The sequence below is a fragment of the Dendronephthya gigantea genome, unplaced genomic scaffold, assembly GCF_004324835.1.
Source record: "Dendronephthya gigantea isolate DGI-Jeju-01 unplaced genomic scaffold, DenGig_1.0 000367F, whole genome shotgun sequence".
Taxonomy (NCBI): Eukaryota; Metazoa; Cnidaria; class Anthozoa; order Malacalcyonacea; family Nephtheidae; genus Dendronephthya; species Dendronephthya gigantea.
The window spans coordinates 101-18,541 of record NW_021163377.1 but is presented as its reverse complement, the minus strand read 5'-3'; the positions used below and the strand labels follow the sequence as shown (position 1 = coordinate 18,541).

General features: G+C 35.0%; 1 protein-coding gene and 2 long non-coding RNA genes across 6 annotated transcripts; all 3 read left to right on the top strand.

Moving 5' to 3' along the window:
* The first annotated feature begins 1,028 nt into the window (after positions 1–1,028).
* Positions 1,029–3,834, top strand: LOC114542583. Its single transcript, XR_003689692.1, has 4 exons — positions 1,029–1,061; positions 1,212–1,665; positions 3,356–3,533; positions 3,693–3,834. It is a non-coding gene; the product is annotated as an uncharacterized LOC114542583 (long non-coding RNA).
* A 28-nt stretch (positions 3,835–3,862) lies between these two features.
* Positions 3,863–6,866, top strand: LOC114542581. Of its 4 annotated transcripts, XR_003689690.1 has the most exons (10): positions 3,863–3,889; positions 4,040–4,092; positions 4,457–4,495; positions 4,905–4,977; positions 5,291–5,388; positions 5,687–5,771; positions 5,907–6,045; positions 6,160–6,240; positions 6,354–6,448; positions 6,742–6,866. It is a non-coding gene; the product is annotated as an uncharacterized LOC114542581 (long non-coding RNA). The 4 variants fall into 4 exon arrangements; XR_003689691.1 differs by lacking the exons at positions 3,863–3,889; positions 5,291–5,388 and adding an exon at positions 5,389–5,448 and having other exon boundaries at positions 3,897–4,092; XR_003689688.1 differs by lacking the exon at positions 3,863–3,889 and having other exon boundaries at positions 3,897–4,092.
* A 3,731-nt stretch (positions 6,867–10,597) lies between these two features.
* LOC114542580 lies at positions 10,598–15,502 on the top strand. The gene is made up of 8 exons (XM_028562103.1): positions 10,598–11,554; positions 11,697–12,746; positions 13,078–13,264; positions 13,427–13,494; positions 13,921–14,092; positions 14,237–14,408; positions 14,488–14,639; positions 14,949–15,502. The coding sequence occupies exons 1-8, from the start codon at positions 10,796–10,798 to the stop codon at positions 15,293–15,295; spliced, it is 2,907 nt and encodes a 968-aa protein (XP_028417904.1). The 5' UTR covers positions 10,598–10,795; the 3' UTR covers positions 15,296–15,502.
* The last annotated feature ends 2,939 nt before the right edge of the window (positions 15,503–18,441 follow it).

Genomic DNA, 18,441 nt, shown 5'->3' with positions numbered 1-18,441 from the left:
CGTAATAGGTCCTCATGGTCAGGGCCGCGGGGATAAAGCACTGTTAAGGGGGAGGGCATCTCCTGTACTCCAAAAACCTGGGAACGAAGGATGGGGGGGGCATCTCCTCCCCCAAGAAAATTTTGAAATTTACCAGGCCTCCTGTTTAAAAACCACTGTTTAAAACATTGTCTTTGAAGTAATAAAAGGCAGTTGAACTTACAATCTAGACGAAACTCAGTCTTTGCACTTGCAGTCTCGAAGAAGTTTGGGAAAAGTTGGAAGTCTTGCTTAGGTACATGGTGATATTCCTGCCGATTTTTACTGCTTTATCTTGTATATTTCGGTTGAAAATGTCAAATGCAAGTGAGCGGTTACTTTAATTTAGTGTTTCCCTGCTTATTTGATTCCAGAACGAACTATGGCGCCGAAAGATGGGGAAGGAAAAACGTAAAGGCTTTCTCGCAGCGAATAATAGGTATTATTCTATTAATATTTTTCTATTTTGCATTTGTGACTTGAAAAAACACGTTGTGTGTGTTCGTGGTAGTCCTTCTTGGAGAACTGTAAACATTCCTTCAACTACAGATATCTCGTTGTCGGAATGGAACTCTAATATAAGATAAAGTAGTTTTCTCTAGTTTATATCTAAGTTTATATGCGTAATTTTTTTCTTTTGTATTGTGCATGCTTTATAAAAAGTATATGATATCGAATATACTTTTTATGATATTAAAACAGGCAAAAAAAATAAAAAATTTCAACCGCTCTTCACCGCAATTTCGGCTCTCTTCACCGCAATTTCCACCGCTCTTCACCGCAATTTCCATCGCTCTTCACCGCAATTTCCACCGCTCTTCACCGCAATTTCCAGTCGCTTCTACGCATGTGCGAGCTTTGTTTACATTTTTCGTTTTGGTGTGGATCCATTTCATTTGCACAACATGAACTATCCAGAAAACTAAATTAAAATGGCGGACGCATCAAGAGTGAAGAGTGGAGCTTTATAAAACCATTCAACAATTGTCTTTTAAAAAACAACCAAATAAATTTTGAAAAACAACTACTGGAAGATATCTCCTGTAAGTTTGTCGATTTTATCTAAGTTTGAGATACTGTGTATAATTATGTTTACAGTGATTGTTGGGTGACTATTAAATTTGGATAAAAGATTATACTCAGATAATGATTTTGTTTATAAAATACCTTCGTACTCTGTTCTAATATTGCAGGATTCAGATTTATGAGCAAGACAATCGTGCTTCAATGGTCAAAGTAGCTCTTCTGAGTGTGTTTCATCAGCGACATCAACGCCATGTGGGTCAACATCACTGAATGAAACTGCTTCAATACGAAAGCTTACAAGTGAAGATATAGATAGAAGAGAGATTTTGATGGCGAGTATGGTTATCGAATGATTGAACTTTCAAACCTAGCAAGTGCATTTCAGTCCTTGCATAATTGGGAATTAGGTGGAAAGTTGAAAGTTACCAATGATGAGTCTCGTAGATATGGAAATAGCAAAGTCATTGTTGAGTCAGATGTTGCAGAGATTGCTGTGAGTTATGATGGCACATGGGCTAAGCAAGGGTTCACTGCAAACTTTGGAATTGATTTTGTTATTTCTGTTGACACTGGTGAGGTTCTTGACTATGGTTTTGGATCCAAATTATCGAAGTTTGACATGTATGTATGTGATATATTATTGATAATTGGTGATAAAGTTGCCAACCTTAGTATAAATTAATATATGCTAATCACTGAGTAGCGTGTACGCGCGCAGAACACGAGTGTTGGGCTACCTATCATATTACATGATGTTTCACCATTCGTTCTCTCACTTCTCTGAGCAAGAAAAAAAAACAATCCCGAAAATTCAACCACATTCACCACAAAGAACAACCACGCCTCGTGTTTTAATAAGTCACTGTTGGTATCTTATTCTTGATTTACTCAAATATATGGATCGCTTCTGACGCTTCACCCTCGCAAAATTTTGTAGATGCTTTAATATTTGTGCATGGTGAGACTGAAGTGAAGACTTCTGAAAATCGGACAATTAATTGATAATTGTCATGTAATTTCCTGGTATAACATCTCAACCTAAACATTGTAGTTAGAATATAATAACAATATCAACCTCAAATTCAAGCTAATATTTTGTATGCAATCAAGCAAAATTTAAATGCTGGTTGTTAATTTCACTGCAATTATTACACAAGATATAATTACAATCCTTTATTATTACCCAATCCTTTAGAATTGCTATCACATGTGATGCAATATAATTTTTTTACACAATCATTATTCAATTATTGTTTTCAGAATAAATTATGCCTTAGGAGGCCTTCTCCAGACAATATTTATTGCAAGCTATATGATATTTGCTCCAATTTGGCTATATTTGTGAAAGATACAGTCGCAAGCTCATTATGATCTATTGCCTCATTATCTGGTCCTTAACAACATTTTTTAGCACACTACTTAATAAACACGTATGTAAGCTTTTACTGATTTCATAGAGTGAGTTAGAAGTCAGATATGTTAAAAACAGAAGGAAAATGGTGGGTTAATGAATAGTTTGCAGTATATTTTACCAAACCTAACCAACTGAATTTACCACTGTAATTAGAACTTCATCATCACAAATTATTTCTTGCAACTCATTATCAAAAAAATTATTATGTTTAAAATCCTCTGGGCTATTTTAATCAGATAATTTAAAATGGACACTCATGAAGCACAATTCCACATGGTATAATAATGGACTGCAGTATAATATGCACCCTTCTGTGGCTTCCTTAATATTTTACTATAGAAATTTTATTTGTGCCATACAATTGTGGAAAAATTACAGTGCATGTGTAATTCAAATGTTGTTGCCTAAATGATACGGCAGCATTTTGTTGTTCGTCAATGGCAATTGCTGTGACAATATTTAAGCCTGAATATAATGGGGTGCATTGTACCTTTTCAGCTACCTTTTTTGGCAGCTCATTTTGGATGTCATCAGTGCACAAAGGCACCTGATGCAAACCATGAGCAAAATAATCGAACACCCACTGTGCCATAAAATTTGGTGCAGGACCCCTTGCACAATTCTGCAAGCCATCAGCATTCCAGCTGCCTTAAAATAACCCTCTTTGAGTGATATGGTGCTCGGTACAGGAACACCATCTTCAAAAAGTCTGATTTTCATTTGATCCAAGGTTTCTATTATTTCATTTTGGGCAATATTTTAAGGATTAGGCTGCTTTGATGTGTAATATAAAATAATATATATAACGCATGCACTTTAAGGTGAATATCATAGCGAATTGGCAACATATCGACCTAAAAAAACATGTATCCACTGAGGACAATTTCTTCTTTAAAGGGGTCCCATTTTTATTAAAATCGGTCAAGTATTCGCACAGGAATCGCAAATTAAAATCAGCAAACCACTTTGAATTATCACCGGAGTTTATCGGCATTATCATACCATGTGATCTTCTACGATTGTCAGCAAGATTGAAGATTGTTCGAAGAAGAAGGAGTTCGCCGTTGACTAAAACGTAAGTTCTGGCTTGAGTTCTTCGACTTGCTGTATGCTGCCACGGTGGGGGTTTCTTTTCCCCGCTGGGGTGGTATACAACGATCATTGCACTCTGCTAGTTCCCACTGAATTACTGAATGTAGCTCAGGGTTTCTTTGCTTTTTTTCGTTGTATATAGGTTTATCTGAACAGCCAGTTGTCAAAAGATGAAGTAGAAATATTTTCTTAAAGCTGTGACAGTTTAATATCAGTTCAACTGATTCAGTTGGGGAACTTGTGGAGGTGAATTTCAAAATAGCGATGCCACAGAGATGATGCCATGTGGACTTGTGGCTTTCACCTTTGTGGGCAAGCTGGTCGTGCTGTGTGTTCAAAGTTAAGTATTTTGTTTTCCTCTTAATCTTCTAAAGCAAATCGTTTGGTCAGAAATAATGCAAAAAACCATGTACAATATGAAATACTCTTCCTAAAAAGCTAGCTAATTCAGCTCCAATTTTAATACGAATTTTCCCTTTAAATATCTAGCATGAAGATGAAGCCGATTTCGAGGGAATCTTTCAACGTGCTAGCCAGTAAAGGTATTAAGCTCATAACATTTTAGTGATATATGGCATGTTACATTGTACGCCCAGAAAGTAATATGGCTCGGCTTTTAATCCTTCTTTAATTTGCCGTGCTGGATGCTGTATTTCCCTGGATGAAGGGATACTTAAGCTAGAAATCATTTGAACCAAATTAAAAAGGTTATAATCTTCTCTGCCATGTGTTTATTTGTAGGTAATTTATTACCTGGGCCAGTAGCAATTTTAGTTTAAAATAACAGCATTCTGTCAATGAGACATGTAAAACTGACTGCTTTTGCTTTGTAAAACAGCCACACCTTTATTCGTTGAAATTCTTGTACTTAATCATAGTTTGACCAGCACTTTTTTTTTGTTCAAGATTTGTGTTGGATATGTTCCTGTTTCTTCAGAAGCCAAGGTAAGATTGTTTCCTTTTCACATGAGACTTATATTGGTTTATAATGTAGAAAGTTATATTAATTATTAATTAATTCCCAAGGAAATTGTACTAGCTGTTTAGTAACTGGAAACTTTCAGGCTTTAAATTCATGAATTGAAGCCACATATTGAATATTGATACTGAATTATGTACTATTCATCTTATTATATCTGCTTAATGTTGCTCCAGTATGTGTGATCAAACCAGATGCATTTACCTTATATTTTGGATGTAAGGAAAGTTGCTAGCACTTTACTCTTCATGAAATCTGATGGGGGAAAAACCAACCAACAATTACTATATCAAGAGAGTAACCATTCCATTTTACAGTCTACATAGAGTTAACTATAATATGGTGACTTATGCTTATTATTTGTAACATTCTCAGGCTTCCTAGTGGCCACGTTGCATTTTGAGGTATATACTTTGATGATTGGAATTTACCCTCTTCGATAGCCAAGGTAAGATTCTTTCCTTGCACAGGACACTTATGTATCATAGGTTATATAATGTAGCCAGAAATTTATATAGGTATATTAATTTCTCAAGCAAATTGTACTAAATGTTTAGCTACTGGGAGCTTGCTACTACCCAGGAAATATATTGCCTTGGTGAAACAAATACCATATATACTGATGTACGAAGAGTTTATATATACTGATGCACAAAGAGTTATTATATACTGATGCACGAAGAGTATGAAGAGTATTAAATATAGCTAGCAACCCATATCATGTTTACCAGTTCAAAATTTTGCACCCAACCTAATACCAGGTTCAAATAACTCAAACAAGCTGCATTGCTGACCTTTTTGTCTCTGGTAGAAGAACACGAATGTTGGCTTTGTTTTATTTTGAAATCCCCGTTGGCAGGTGAGAAAGATCATTGTTAAGTTTTATCTGACTCCAGGATGTATTTGATATGTTATGCTGGTAGGTGATTTTAACTGATAGAATTATGCAGTATAAATATAGTTAGTTTGTGTAGGTTTCATGCTGTAGTAAACACTGAATCAATAAGAGATGATCCAGTATGCCATTCCTGGCTTCAAAATATATTGTTCTTTCTTATTTTAAGTTAAATATGTATTTCTGAAATTATATAAATTTATTATTTCGGTAAAGACATTTCTATAATATAATTGTTAGCAGTTGTCTTGTTTCATTGTAGATATAGACAGAGCCACAGCATCGGCATTGCAAATCCTACTATCACATTTGTTAGGAGATGCTGGCAGGCTAATATTGTGGGTTTGGTATGTAATATACAGTTTGTTTTACCCAAAGCTATAAATCACAGGAGAAATATTTTCAGCTAGCTAGCAACCCATATAATGTTTACAAGTTCAAAATTTTCACTTATGCCAAAGAGCCAACAAACGTATTTTTAGGCATTTCTTTCTTCATCATTCATGGTAACCGACTGAATACAAATTTAAACAATTCAAACAAACTGCATTGCTGACTTTTTTGTCCCTGGAAGAAGAACACAAATGTTGGCTTTGTTTCTTTTGAAATCCCTGTTGGCAGGTGAGAAAGATCATTATTATACATTTTATTTGTCTCCAGGATATTTTTGAAAGTATTACCATTATCAAGACTAGATTATTTCACTGTCTTAACTATATAGTGAAAACTTTTTAGTGGTCTCTCAAGATGTTGTTGGTTCAAAAGTATCTTCTGCATTTAGTGGTGACAATTATTTTATAATAGAGAAAACACAGGGTATGTAAACATGTGAAATAAACATGTTATTACTTGATGTGTTTCAGGTAACTCCAATCATGGGTGTGCTTCTTATCATCTTGTGCTTTATATCTGTTGTTGAACCTGTCTAGGGGCAAATTGAAAAGACTCAGGGTGATATCGTTGCAGACAAGGATGTTATCATTCGTCGTTCATGGTTGAATGATGTGGAACATATGTTACGCTGGTATGTGATTTTTAACAACAGATGTTGCTTACTGCAAGATGAACTGTTTAGAGCTGATAGAATTATCCAGTGTAAATATAGTTAGTTTGTGTAGGTTTCCTGCTGTAGTAACGCTGAATCAATAAGAGATGATCCAGTATGCCAATCTTGGTTATGCCATTGATCCTGGCTTCAAAATATATTGTTCTTTCTTATGTTACTTAAACATGTTTTTCTGAAATTATATAAATTTAATAATTCCGTAAAGACATTTCTATAATATAAGTGTTAGCAGTTGTCTTGTTTCTTTGTAGATACAGACAGAGCCACAGCATGGGCTTGCAAATCTTGCTATCATATTTGTTAGGAGATGCTGGCAGCCTTATATTGTGGGTTTGATATGTAATATATAATTTGTTGTGCCTAATAAAGCTATGAATCACAGACACGCCCGCTTAATCTAATTATGATGTCACTTTCGGTGGGCGGGGCTTTTTTTGCTACTTCCTTACGCTTTGATTTTCAACTTCCGATTTTTTGTGGGCGTAGTCAGACACGCCAATCTAATTATAACGTCTTCTCCGGTGGGCGGGGCTTATTTTCCTACTTCCTTACACTTTGACTTTCAACTTCCGATTTTTTGTGGGCGTGGTCAAACATGGCAATTCAATCTAATTATGATGTCACTTCCGGTGGGCGGGCTTATTTCACTACTTTCTTACGCTTTGACTTTCAACTCCCGATTTTTTGTAGGCGTGCTCAGACACACCTACTTAATTTAATTTTGACATCACTTTTGGTGGGCGTGGCTTATTTCTCTACTTCCTTACGCTTTGACTTTCAACTTCCGATTTTTTGTGGCAGTGGTCAGACACGCCCACTTAAATCTAATTATGACGTCACTTCCAGTGGGCGGCGGTTTTCTCGCTACTTCCTTACGCTTTGACTTTCAAGTTCCGATTTTTTGTGGAAGTGGTCAGACACGCCCACTTCAGCACGCCCATTTTTAGATTCACTTTTTTTCTCCAAATTCAAATTGGGATTCCCTATTTTCTCGAGATTCATTTTCAGTTTCACTTTTTTCTCCAGATTTATTTTCGGATTTGACTTTTTTCTTGAGATTCATTTTTGCTGTCAGATTCGGATTCAATTTTTATCTCCAATTCAGATTCGGATTCACATTTTGTCAAGACTCATTTTTGGTTTCACTTTTTTCTGCAAATTCATTTTCCACTTCTGCAAAATAATTGTGAAATCACAATCAAAATTGTCAACTCACAATCAAAATTTTCAACTCACAATCAAAATTGTCAACTCACAATCAAAATTGTCAACTAATAATCGAAATTGTCAACCCGCAATCAAAATTGGTTTCACTTTTTTCTCCAGGTTCATTTTACCCATCTCTTTTTTCTCCAGATTGATTTTGGATTCAGTTTTTTTCCTCCACATTCAGATTCTGATTAACTTTTTTCTCGAGATTCATTCCCGGATGGATTCACTTTTTTCTCGAGATTCATTTTTGGAATTCATATTTTTCTTTAGATTCAAATTGGGATTCACTTTTTTCTCGAGATTCATTTTCGGTTTCACTTTTTTCTGCAGATTCATTTTCTGATTCGACTTTTTTCTCGAGATTCATTTTCGCTTTCAGATTCGGATTCAATTTTTTTCTCCAATTCAGATTCGGATTCACATTTTGTCGAGACTCATTTTCGGTTAACTTTTTTCTCCAAATTCATTTTGCGCTTCTGTGAAAAATTGTCAACTAACAGTCAAAATTGTCAACTCACAATCAAAATTGTCAACTCACAAGCAAAATTTTCGAATTACAATCAAAATTTTCAACTCACAATCAAAATTGTCAACTCACAATCGAAATTGTCAACTCACAATCGAAATTGTCAACTCACAATCAAAATTGGCTTCACTTTTTTCTCCAGGTTTATTTTCTCCATCTCATTTTTCTCCAGATTCATTTTGGATTCAGTTTTTTTTCCACATTGAGATTCTGATTAACTTTTTCTCGAGATTCATTCTCCGATGGATTCACTTTTTTCTCGAGATTCATTTTTGGATTCAGTTTTTTTCTCCAGATTCAAATTAGGATTCACTTTTTTTTCGAGATTCATTTTCGGTTTCACTTTTTTTTGCAGATTCATTTTCAGATTCGACTTTTTTCTCGAGATTCATTTTCGCTTTCACATTCCAATTCAGATTCGGATTCACATTTTATCAAGACTCATTTTCGGTTTCACTTTTTTCTTCGAATTCATTTTCCGTTTCTGCGAAAAATTTTCAACCCGCAATCAAAATTTTCAACTCACAATCAAAATTCTCAACTCACAATCAAAATTCTCAACTCACAATCAAAATTGTCAAATAATAATCGACATTGTCAACTCACAATCAAAATTGGTTTCACTTTTTTCTCCAGGTTCATTTTACCCATCTCTTTTTTCTCCAGATTGATTTTGGATTCAGTTTTTTCTCCACATTCAGATTTGGATTTACTTTTTTTTCGATATTCAGTTTTGGATTCACTTTTTTTCTCCAGATTCAAATTGCTATTCACTTTTTTCTCGAGATTCATTTTCGGTTTCACTTTTTTCTCCAGATTAATTTTCGGATTCGACTTTTTTCTCGAGATTCATTTTCGCTTTCAGATTCACATTCAATTTTTTTCTCCAATTCAGATTCGGATTCACATTTTGTCGAGACTCATTTTCAGTTAACTTTTTCCTCCAAATTCATTTTGCGCTTGTGTGAAAAATTGTAAACTAACAATTTAAATTGGCAACTCACAATCAAAATTGTCAACTCACGAGCAAAATTTTCGAATCACAATCAAAATTTTCAACTCACAATCAAAATTTTCAACTCACAATCAAAATTGTCAACTCACAATCGAAGTTGTCAACTTACAATCAAAATTGGCTTCACTTTTTCTCCAGGTTCATTTTCTCCATCTCATTTTTCTTCAGATTCATTTTGGTTTCAGTTTGTTTCTCCACATTAAGATTCTGATTAACTTTTTTCTCGAGATTCATTCTCGGATGGATTCACTTTTTTCTGGAGATTCATTTTTGGATTCAGTTTTTTTCTCCAGATTCAAATTGGGATTCACTTTTTTCTCGAGATTCATTTTCCGTTTCACTTTTTTTTGCAGATTCATTTTCGGATTCGACTTTTTTCTCTAGATTCATTTTCGCTTTCAGGTTCGGATTCAATTTTTTCTCCAATTCAGATTCGGATACAATTTTGTCAAGACTCATTTTCGGTTTCACTTTTTTCTCCAAATTCATTTTCCGCTTCTGCGAAAAATTGTCAACTCACAATCAAAATTGTCAATTCACAATCAAAATTGTCAACTCACAATCAAAATTGTCAACTCACAATCAAAATTGTCAACTAACAATCGAAATTGTCAACTCACAATCAAAATTGGTTTAACTTTTTCTCCAGGTTCATTTTACCCATCTCTTTTTTCTCCAGATTGATTTTGGATTCAGTTTTTTCTCAAATTCGGATTCGGATTAACTTTTTTCTCAAGATTCATTTTTGGTATGAGTTTTTTTCTCCAGATTCAAATTGGGATTCACTTTTTTCTCGACATTCATTTTCGGTTTCACTTTTTTTTGCAATTTCATTTTTGGATTCGTCTTTTTTCTCTAGATTAATTTTCGCTTTCAGATTCGGATTCAATTTTTTCTCCAATTCAGATTCGGATTCACATTTTGTCAAGATTCATTTTCGGTTTCACTTTTTTCTCCAAATTCATTTTCCACTTCTGCGAAAAATTGTCAACTCACAATCAATTGGTTTCACTTTTTTCTCCAGGTTCATTTTACCCATCTCTTTTTTCTCCAGATTGATTTTGGATTCAGTTTTTTCTCCAGATAAAGATTCGGATTCACTTTTTTCTCGAGATTCATTTTTAGATTCAGTTTTTTCCTCCAGATTCAAATTGGGATTAACTTTTTTCTCGAGATTCATTTTCGGAATCACTTTTTTTTCAGATTCATTTTTGGATTCACTTTTTTCTCAAGATTAATTTTCGGATTCACTTTTTTTCATGAGATTCATTTTCCGATTCATTTTTTTTCTCGAGATTCATTTTTAGATTCACTTTTCTCGAGATTCATTTTCGGATTCACTTTTTTCTTAAAGGACATTGGTCATATTTTGGTTTATTATCAAACTTAGTAAAATCGAGTGCCCTGATCACGAATCTGCTCTTATTTTTTATCCAAAACTTTTCCTTCTTGAGTTATTGAATGGGGAATATTTAAGTAGGCCGCCATCTTGAAGAAAGTGAATTATGCGAAATTAATTGATGACGTCAAGAGCAGGTAACAAAGTAAACATATGCGCCATGATATGCGCCAAAAAATACAAAGCAAGTTTACTCTCTGTGCGTATAACTTTCTAAAGACTAGACAATACTGCTCTTTATGGTGCTCGGCTACAGGTATCAGACAACGTTATTGTTGTAATGAAACGTGTTTAACGGAACTGCAACGTGTCAAATACCTCAGATGTTCGGTCTTTTCTTGGCAGCCAAGAATGACTTCGGCATGGACGGTATCACCCATCACAGGCATTGAGCAAAAGAGTACAACATGTTTAACTTCCGTTCCGATTTGCGGTACGACACTTTGTTGTTATTGTCGGCCTCACTGGATCTACACATCTTTCCCGCACACGCTCAATAATAAGGCATACTCATGTGGTTACTCACTTCACTTGGCACGCACCTCTCGACGAGACATGTATTGCCCAGTCTACGGCTGTAACAGCGATAGCAAGAAACAAACGGACCCTCCAACGCACTTTTTCACCTTTCCGTCTGGAACATCAACGACGCAAAAGCAAAGACGAAAAGTGTGGATAGAATTTTGCAAGCGAAAAGCGTTCCGACCTTCATCGTGCACAAGAATATGCTCAAAGCATTTTGAGGAAGACGCGTATGAACCAGGAGGTTCGCCGCAGTTTCTAGCGCGTCTAGGTTACGGTGAAAAATTTATAGCACGGCTGAAAAAGGACGCAGTACCAACAATTAGTACGGCTGTAGAGGTCGCCACGGAAAAATCAAGAGCCGCCAGTGTGAGAAGACAACGAGAAAAGGTACTTTGATTGCGCAAAATATTCATAGTGAATTATAGATGATACTGATGAATATATAATATTCATTCGTATCATACGGTATTTGTCAAGGCAGTATTAACTATAATATCCCACTGTGTAAAGTTGACTATATATTTTATAGGATATTGACACTCTTATACGTGGCGTCGAAATCGAACAAGAAGAAGCGGGATGCTCCAAGGCTGGCGAGAGCATTGAAATTGAAGGCGAAGCTCAAATTCCGCCGTCACCTGAAGTAGAGGAACACGAAGCATCGACCAGCACTGGGTCAATAGGGTCAATTCCAAGCACGCTTGCACAGCTTCAACAACCAGTCAGGTCAAAATCAACGCAAACCAGACCACAATTGCGATCGATAAAGACCCAAACTGTAATCAACGCGACATCCCGTTTCTTTGACGAGAAGCAACAAGAATGTTTATCAACCGAAACCGAAACGACAGAGGCGAAGCTGGGGAAACCCCAAAGTGTGACAACAACTAGTGGCGCAACTATCACCGAGCCCGAAAGCGAAGTAGAAGTGAGCAGTGGCAGTGATAAGTCGGGTGAACAGGACCCTATGTATGTGGACAGTGAAAATCAACCATCAGATAGCGAGGATAGTTTTGAGGAAGAAGAGTCAGCTGTCAATGTCATCTTACAGCGGGGAAAACCCCCAGAACAGCAAATGAAGTTTGTGGTGTTTGAGGACAGTGTCTTGGATGTGTTTGGCACCTGTTACATATGTAATGGTGAATGTATTGTCACGGTGGAGAAACAACGGGGATCATTGTGTACAATTAGAAGCCAATGCCTGAAGGAAAGCCACCATTGTTTTGTGTGGGTCACCGGTCCAACTGTGCATGGTATGCCTGTATTCCATTTGCTGTTGGCATCAGGTGTTTTAACAACTGGGATGGAGGCATCTAAGGTGTTGCGTTTCTTTCAAGCACTGAAAATCCCAAATGTGAAACAGCGAGAGTTCTCCAGAATTTTCAAGTACCATGTCATCCCTACAGTCTACGACGTTTGGCAAAAAGAACAATTGTCTAGACTGGCTGAAGTTGCAAACAAATCTGTTATTGTTGCATATGACATGCGGGTCGACAGTCCTGGACATAGTGGTCTTTTGGGTTCAGGGAGCATATTGGATGCCGAAAGAAACATCATCTTGAGTACACAAGTAATCAAGGTACAGCATGTAACTATGATTTATGGTCTATAATATAGACATAATTATCCATAATTACTTATGGATCATTATTTCTGTATTATATTATAACCATCAACCAATATTAAATATGGTATAATATATTAAAAGTATATACTATATGTTATATATATATATATATATGATAATATCAATATTATCAGATGTTAAATTTCTGTAACACACCTACACAAACTGTATTTTGCTTCATTTTTGCTGAGCATTGTGTATACAGTTTTTAAGGTTATTGCACTTTTCTAAACTGCAATTTACACCAAATATGTTCTAAACAGTTGTATGTGTTTTTCAACAGTCTACTGAGGTAAAGAACTCTAACGCAATGGAGTTGGAGTCACTGAAGCGGCAGCTAAAGTATTTAGAAGAAAATGGTACTAGTGTTTCAAAACTGGTGACAGATCGCCATGGGCAAGTGTCTAGCTATATGGCAAATGAACGACCGCAAGTTGAACATTGCTATGATGTGTGGCATGTAGCAAAAGGTAAATAAAATATAGAACCATAATTATAGCATTATCAGGGGGGAAATCAGGCAAGGAGCAATTGCTCATGATCTTTGGGTTACATTTGGCATGTGAAACAGTTTAGTTAGTGTCAAAATAGGTTGTAGTATAATACATTCTTATATTAACAAAAAACAATAAGAGAGAAGAAAAGATTGACAAAGCTTGCCAAGAAAAAGAAATTCAAATTGATTGGGCCATGGATTGGTGTGAGTAACTTTAGTTTTCTATCTGTGCATGTATTTTGGTTGTTCTGCCTTTTTGCTCAAAATACATATATATATATATATATATATATATATATATATATATATATATATATATATATATATATATATATAGGGGTTGTAAAAATTTCACCATTGGGGCCCAGCCCAATGATTAAAAAGATAGTGATTCACCATGTTTTGGCAAACAAATACTTAGCAACAAGCTGGATCATTTTCTAACCAAGCTATGCCCTGCATGATTCTCCTAAAATGTACAGGATTACACAAAGTTACAACCAATGTACAGCACATGTATGTGATTAATATTGTCCAAACACTACCAATGTGTTAAGGTAGTTAAGACCCAGCAGTCTGAGGTAACCCTATTATGTAAACTCATGTCATTTCTTTTACTTATAATTATAGTCAATTATAAACCACATCTACTGGGTTGGGAACTCCAGTGAAACTGCTGATGAGCGAGAGGAGAAATGGCGCAGTATCATCAATCACATTGCCAACATACATGAACATGAAGGGCATGTGATCTTCATGGAATGTGAACATGATGTGATTGAAAGAGCCTGGCTTAAACAAGGTTTGCTGTTTATGTATTTTTGTTACTGATATTTACTTTAGCCAGAGAAGAATGGTTGTACTGTAGAGAAGAAGGGTTGTACTGTATGTGATAGAAAGCCCCAAGGATGCATTTTCAGGGTATAAATATTGATGTGTCTTATAGGGTCTGCAGCCTACAAAAAGCTGGCAGAGGTACTGACAAGACCACGTCTCATTGCGGCAATCAGGAAATTGTCCCAGTATCATCAAACATCAGGGTTGGAGGCCAAGCATGCACTGGATAATCTTCTTGCTTCAAAGAATACCTATCATTCTTATCATTCACTGAGTGCACGGTAGGTGGGAAACCTATTTGAGTTCTCTAATTTGACAGGTTGTAATCCTACTCATATTATGAACTATATGTTTTATTAGGTTATTCTGTGCAAATCTACATTATAATGAAAACAGCAAACGTAAACAAGCAACAAAAGCTGACGGCACTGCTCAATGGGCAATTGTTTATCCAAAAGCTTTTAAAGGCGAAAAAGCTGTTGCCAAACCATTGAAAGAGAAGCCTACTTATGGTAAAAATTAATTTGTATATTAAAATTGAGTCAATTAATACTATTTATTATTAATACTCTTTATTTTATCTATAATCCCACGCAAAATATGAAATATATTATTATAATAAATGAACTAACAAATAACAAATGTAGAAAATGTAAATGCCCGCAACTCTAATATACAAATAAGATGTTATAAAATCAAGGTTTTCCTCCAGTTCTGTCTTCAAAATCAAAATTACTCTGACTGAAGATTACTCCATCAATTTTGAAAACAGATGTGAAACAAAACTTTGTTTTTACTCACCCCCACATAATTTTTTGCAGGATACATAGATGTTATAATGAGTCAAGTTGTACAAAATAGAATCAAATACAGTACTTTGAAGAAAGCTAGAGTTCATGCAGAGAAGGTGTTGCCAGTCGAGCCACAATCTCTGGTGCAAAAGTACTTGGGCGGAAAGGAAGGGCCATCTAAACAGCAAGTGGTGGACAGCAGGAAGTCGCGGTTTTCGAAGCCAGCTTTACCTGTAAGTAAAGAGCATGGTCCAAATCACACACCTTGTGTATGTAAAGGAAAATGTGCCACTAAGAAATGTAGTTGCAGGGCTGATGAGCTAATGTGTGATACTAATTGTAAATGCAAAGTAGACAAGTGTAAGAATCGTGAGTGAACATAATATTATTGTCCATTTTTAGTTAGTTGATTGGTCCCACCATAGTAGGGTGGTGATACATTTACTGCCTGCCTGGCTCTTCTTGGGCTAAAATAATCTTATCTGTACAATAGATTATAGATGTATATATAAATATCGTATTTATTTCATTAATATTTGTGTTTGTTTTTCATTGGAAGAGGCCTAGGCTGAAAATCTTCCAGGGGCCGGTTGTATCAAGCCCGTTTAGCTTAAACGGTGGATAAGTTCAAAATAGAAAGCAAGTCTGCCGTTTTATTCAACAAGCAAACTAAATGTTTTTAATCTTAATACAAAGATACTGTTTACAACTACATATTCAGTGCATAATATTCAAGTTGACTCATTGAAGAGAGATGTAAGAGTGTTATTTAATTTTGACTTATCCACCGTTTAGGCTAAACGGGCTTGATACAACTGGCCCCAGCTGGTTTGTAAAATAATAAAATAGCAACAATTATAGATAATTAAATGGGGAATTAGGCTACAGGATTATATGGGTTGTAACATAAATAAATTTTATTTCTAACATTTACTTACTGTTTTGATTTTTTTGCATATTTGAAATGAGTATAAACTCCATCATGTGAGGCAAACTGTTCTCGAATTTTCGTGTAAACACACGCAGGAAACGGCCTTCTCTTCTTTCTCCCCAAAATTTGGAATATCCAACGCGAACATCGTTGGTATGCAACTAGTCTGTACAATTTATGCATTTTATCCAGATCACTGTCATCCAGAGGCCAGTTATCTTCGAGGTATTGGAAAACGTCTATTTTTAAAACGCTTTCCGAAAGCATATTTGCTTGGAAATCACCATGTGCTGTCAGGCATCTTTCTCCATTCGCTTCTGCTTCATTTAACAAATTGTCGTACTCGTCATATTCTAGTGCCTTCTCATGGCAACAAAATGATTCGATGGCCTTTGGTTTGAGCGTGCAATGGCCACATTTACACCACTCCAAGCTTTGAAGGCGCCAAGCATGTTCAGCTTCGAAGGCATGGTCAACTTCCTCATCTGAGTCTGAAATTATATCGCTTTCAGAGCTATCTGAGTCGCCTTTGTCGCTGCTTGTACACCCCGGTTCAGGCTCATATTGTTAGGGTAGTACCTCCTTTACTTGGTTTTTGTGTATATCTTCCATTTCAGCAGCCGAAATTCCACTAACAGCGCAAAAGTATTGAAAACACTGACCGCTTCCATACAAAATGATTTGATTCGAGTTCTCCTTCACCTGCTCTTGACGTCACGCGGTCACGTGATGAAAAGATAATCAGTTTGAGAATTCATTCAAGATGGCGGCCTACTTAAATATTCCCCATTCAATAACTCAAGAAGGAAAAGTTTTGGATAAAAAATAAGAGCAGATTCGTGATCAGGGCACTCGATTTTACTTATTTTGATAATAAACTAAAATATGACCAATGTCCTTTAAGATTCATTTTCGGAATCACTTTTTTTTCAGATTCATTTTTGGATTCACTTTTTTCTTGAGATTCATTTTCGGAATCACTTTTTTTTTAGATTCATTATCGGATTCACTTTTTTTTTGAGATTCATTTTCGGATTCAGTTTTTTCTCTTGATTCATTTTCGGAATCACTTTTTTCTCGAGATTCATTTTCATTTCCACTTTTTTCTCGAGATTCATTTTCGAATTCACTTTTTTCTCGGGATTCATTTTCGGAATCACTTTTTTTTTGAGATTCATTTTCGGATGCACTTTTTTCTCGATATTCATTTTCGGAATCACTTTTTTTTGAGATTCATTTTCGGATTCACTTTTTTCTCAAGATTAATTTTCGGAATCACCTTTTTTCAGATTCATTTTTGGATTCACTTTTTTCTCAAGATTCATTTTCGGATCCAATTTTTTTTCAGATTCATTTTCGGATTCACTTTTTTTCTTGAGATTTATTTTCGGATTCACTTTTTCTTAGGATTCATTTTCGGAATCACTTTTTTTTAGATTCATTATCGGATTCACTTTTTTCTCGAGATTCATTTTCGAATTCATTTTTTTCTCTGATTCATTTTCGGAATCACTTTCTTTCTCGAGATTCATTTTTGGATTCACTTTTTTTTCAGATTCATATTCGGATTCACTTTTTTCTTGAGATTCATTTTCGGAATCACTTTTTTCTTGAGATTCACTTTGGACAACAAACTTTTTAACAACATTTTAACCACCTTTTTAACAACTTTTTAACAATTTTTTAAAAAACTCTCTAACAACTTTTTAACAACTTTTTACCAACTTTTTCACAACTTTTTAACAACTCTCTAAAAACTTTTTAACAACTTTTTAACAACTTTTGAACAACTTTTTAACAAGATTGTAGCGATTTTCTAGCAACTTTTTAACAACTTTTTAACAACTTATTAACAATTTTTTAACAACTTTTTAACAAATTTTTAACAATTTTTTCAACAGAAGAATTTCAGATATCAAAATAGTGAAAAATATTTTTGCAAAAGTGGTATTATGTCTTAGGCTAATGTGTAAAGTGACACAGAGCCCTAGAACGACACATGTAGCACAAGATAGGCACATTAGCTCAAGAAAAAAGACGTTTTTTGAAAAAAAATTTCAGAGAATTAAAGAAAGTTAAAAAATGTTAATATAGGAAGTTTAAGATTTTTTTTTGATGAAGAATTAATTTGTCTTGGGTTACCTGTTTCGAAGCAGACACAGTAGCCCAAGATAGACAGAGGTAGCCCAAGAGAAAGACTTTTTTTTCCAAAAAAATATCAGAGAAATAAAGAAAGTTAAAAAATGTTAATATATAAAGTTTAAGATTTTTTTTTTATGAAGAATTAATTTGTCTTGGGTTACCTGTTTCGAAGCAGACACAGGTAGCCCAAGATAGACACAGTAGCCCAAGACAAAAGACTTTTTTTCAAAAAAAATCTCAGAGATTAAAGAAAGCTAAAAAATGTTAAGATATAAAGTTTAAGATTTTTTTTTGATGAAGACTTAATTTGTCTTGGGTTACCTGTTTCGAAGCAGACACAGGTAGCCCAAGATAGACACAGGTAGCCCAAGACAAAATTCTTTGTTGGTAAAAAAATCCAGATTAATTAAAAAATATGTAAATGCTTAGAGCTTGATAAAATCACTAGGA

What these genes read in the sequence shown, in the direction of transcription:
- LOC114542580 (XM_028562103.1), top strand. Translation starts at nt 10,796, where the DNA reads ATGCGCCATGATATGCGCCAAAAAATACAAAGCAAGTTTACTCTCTGT. An exon ending in TGAGAAGACAACGAGAAAAG is followed by an intron (nt 11,555 to 11,696) that starts GTACTTTGATTG and finishes TATATTTTATAG; the next exon opens with GATATTGACACTCTTATACG. An exon ending in TGATTGGGCCATGGATTGGT is followed by an intron (nt 13,495 to 13,920) that starts GTGAGTAACTTT and finishes TTATAATTATAG; the next exon opens with TCAATTATAAACCACATCTA.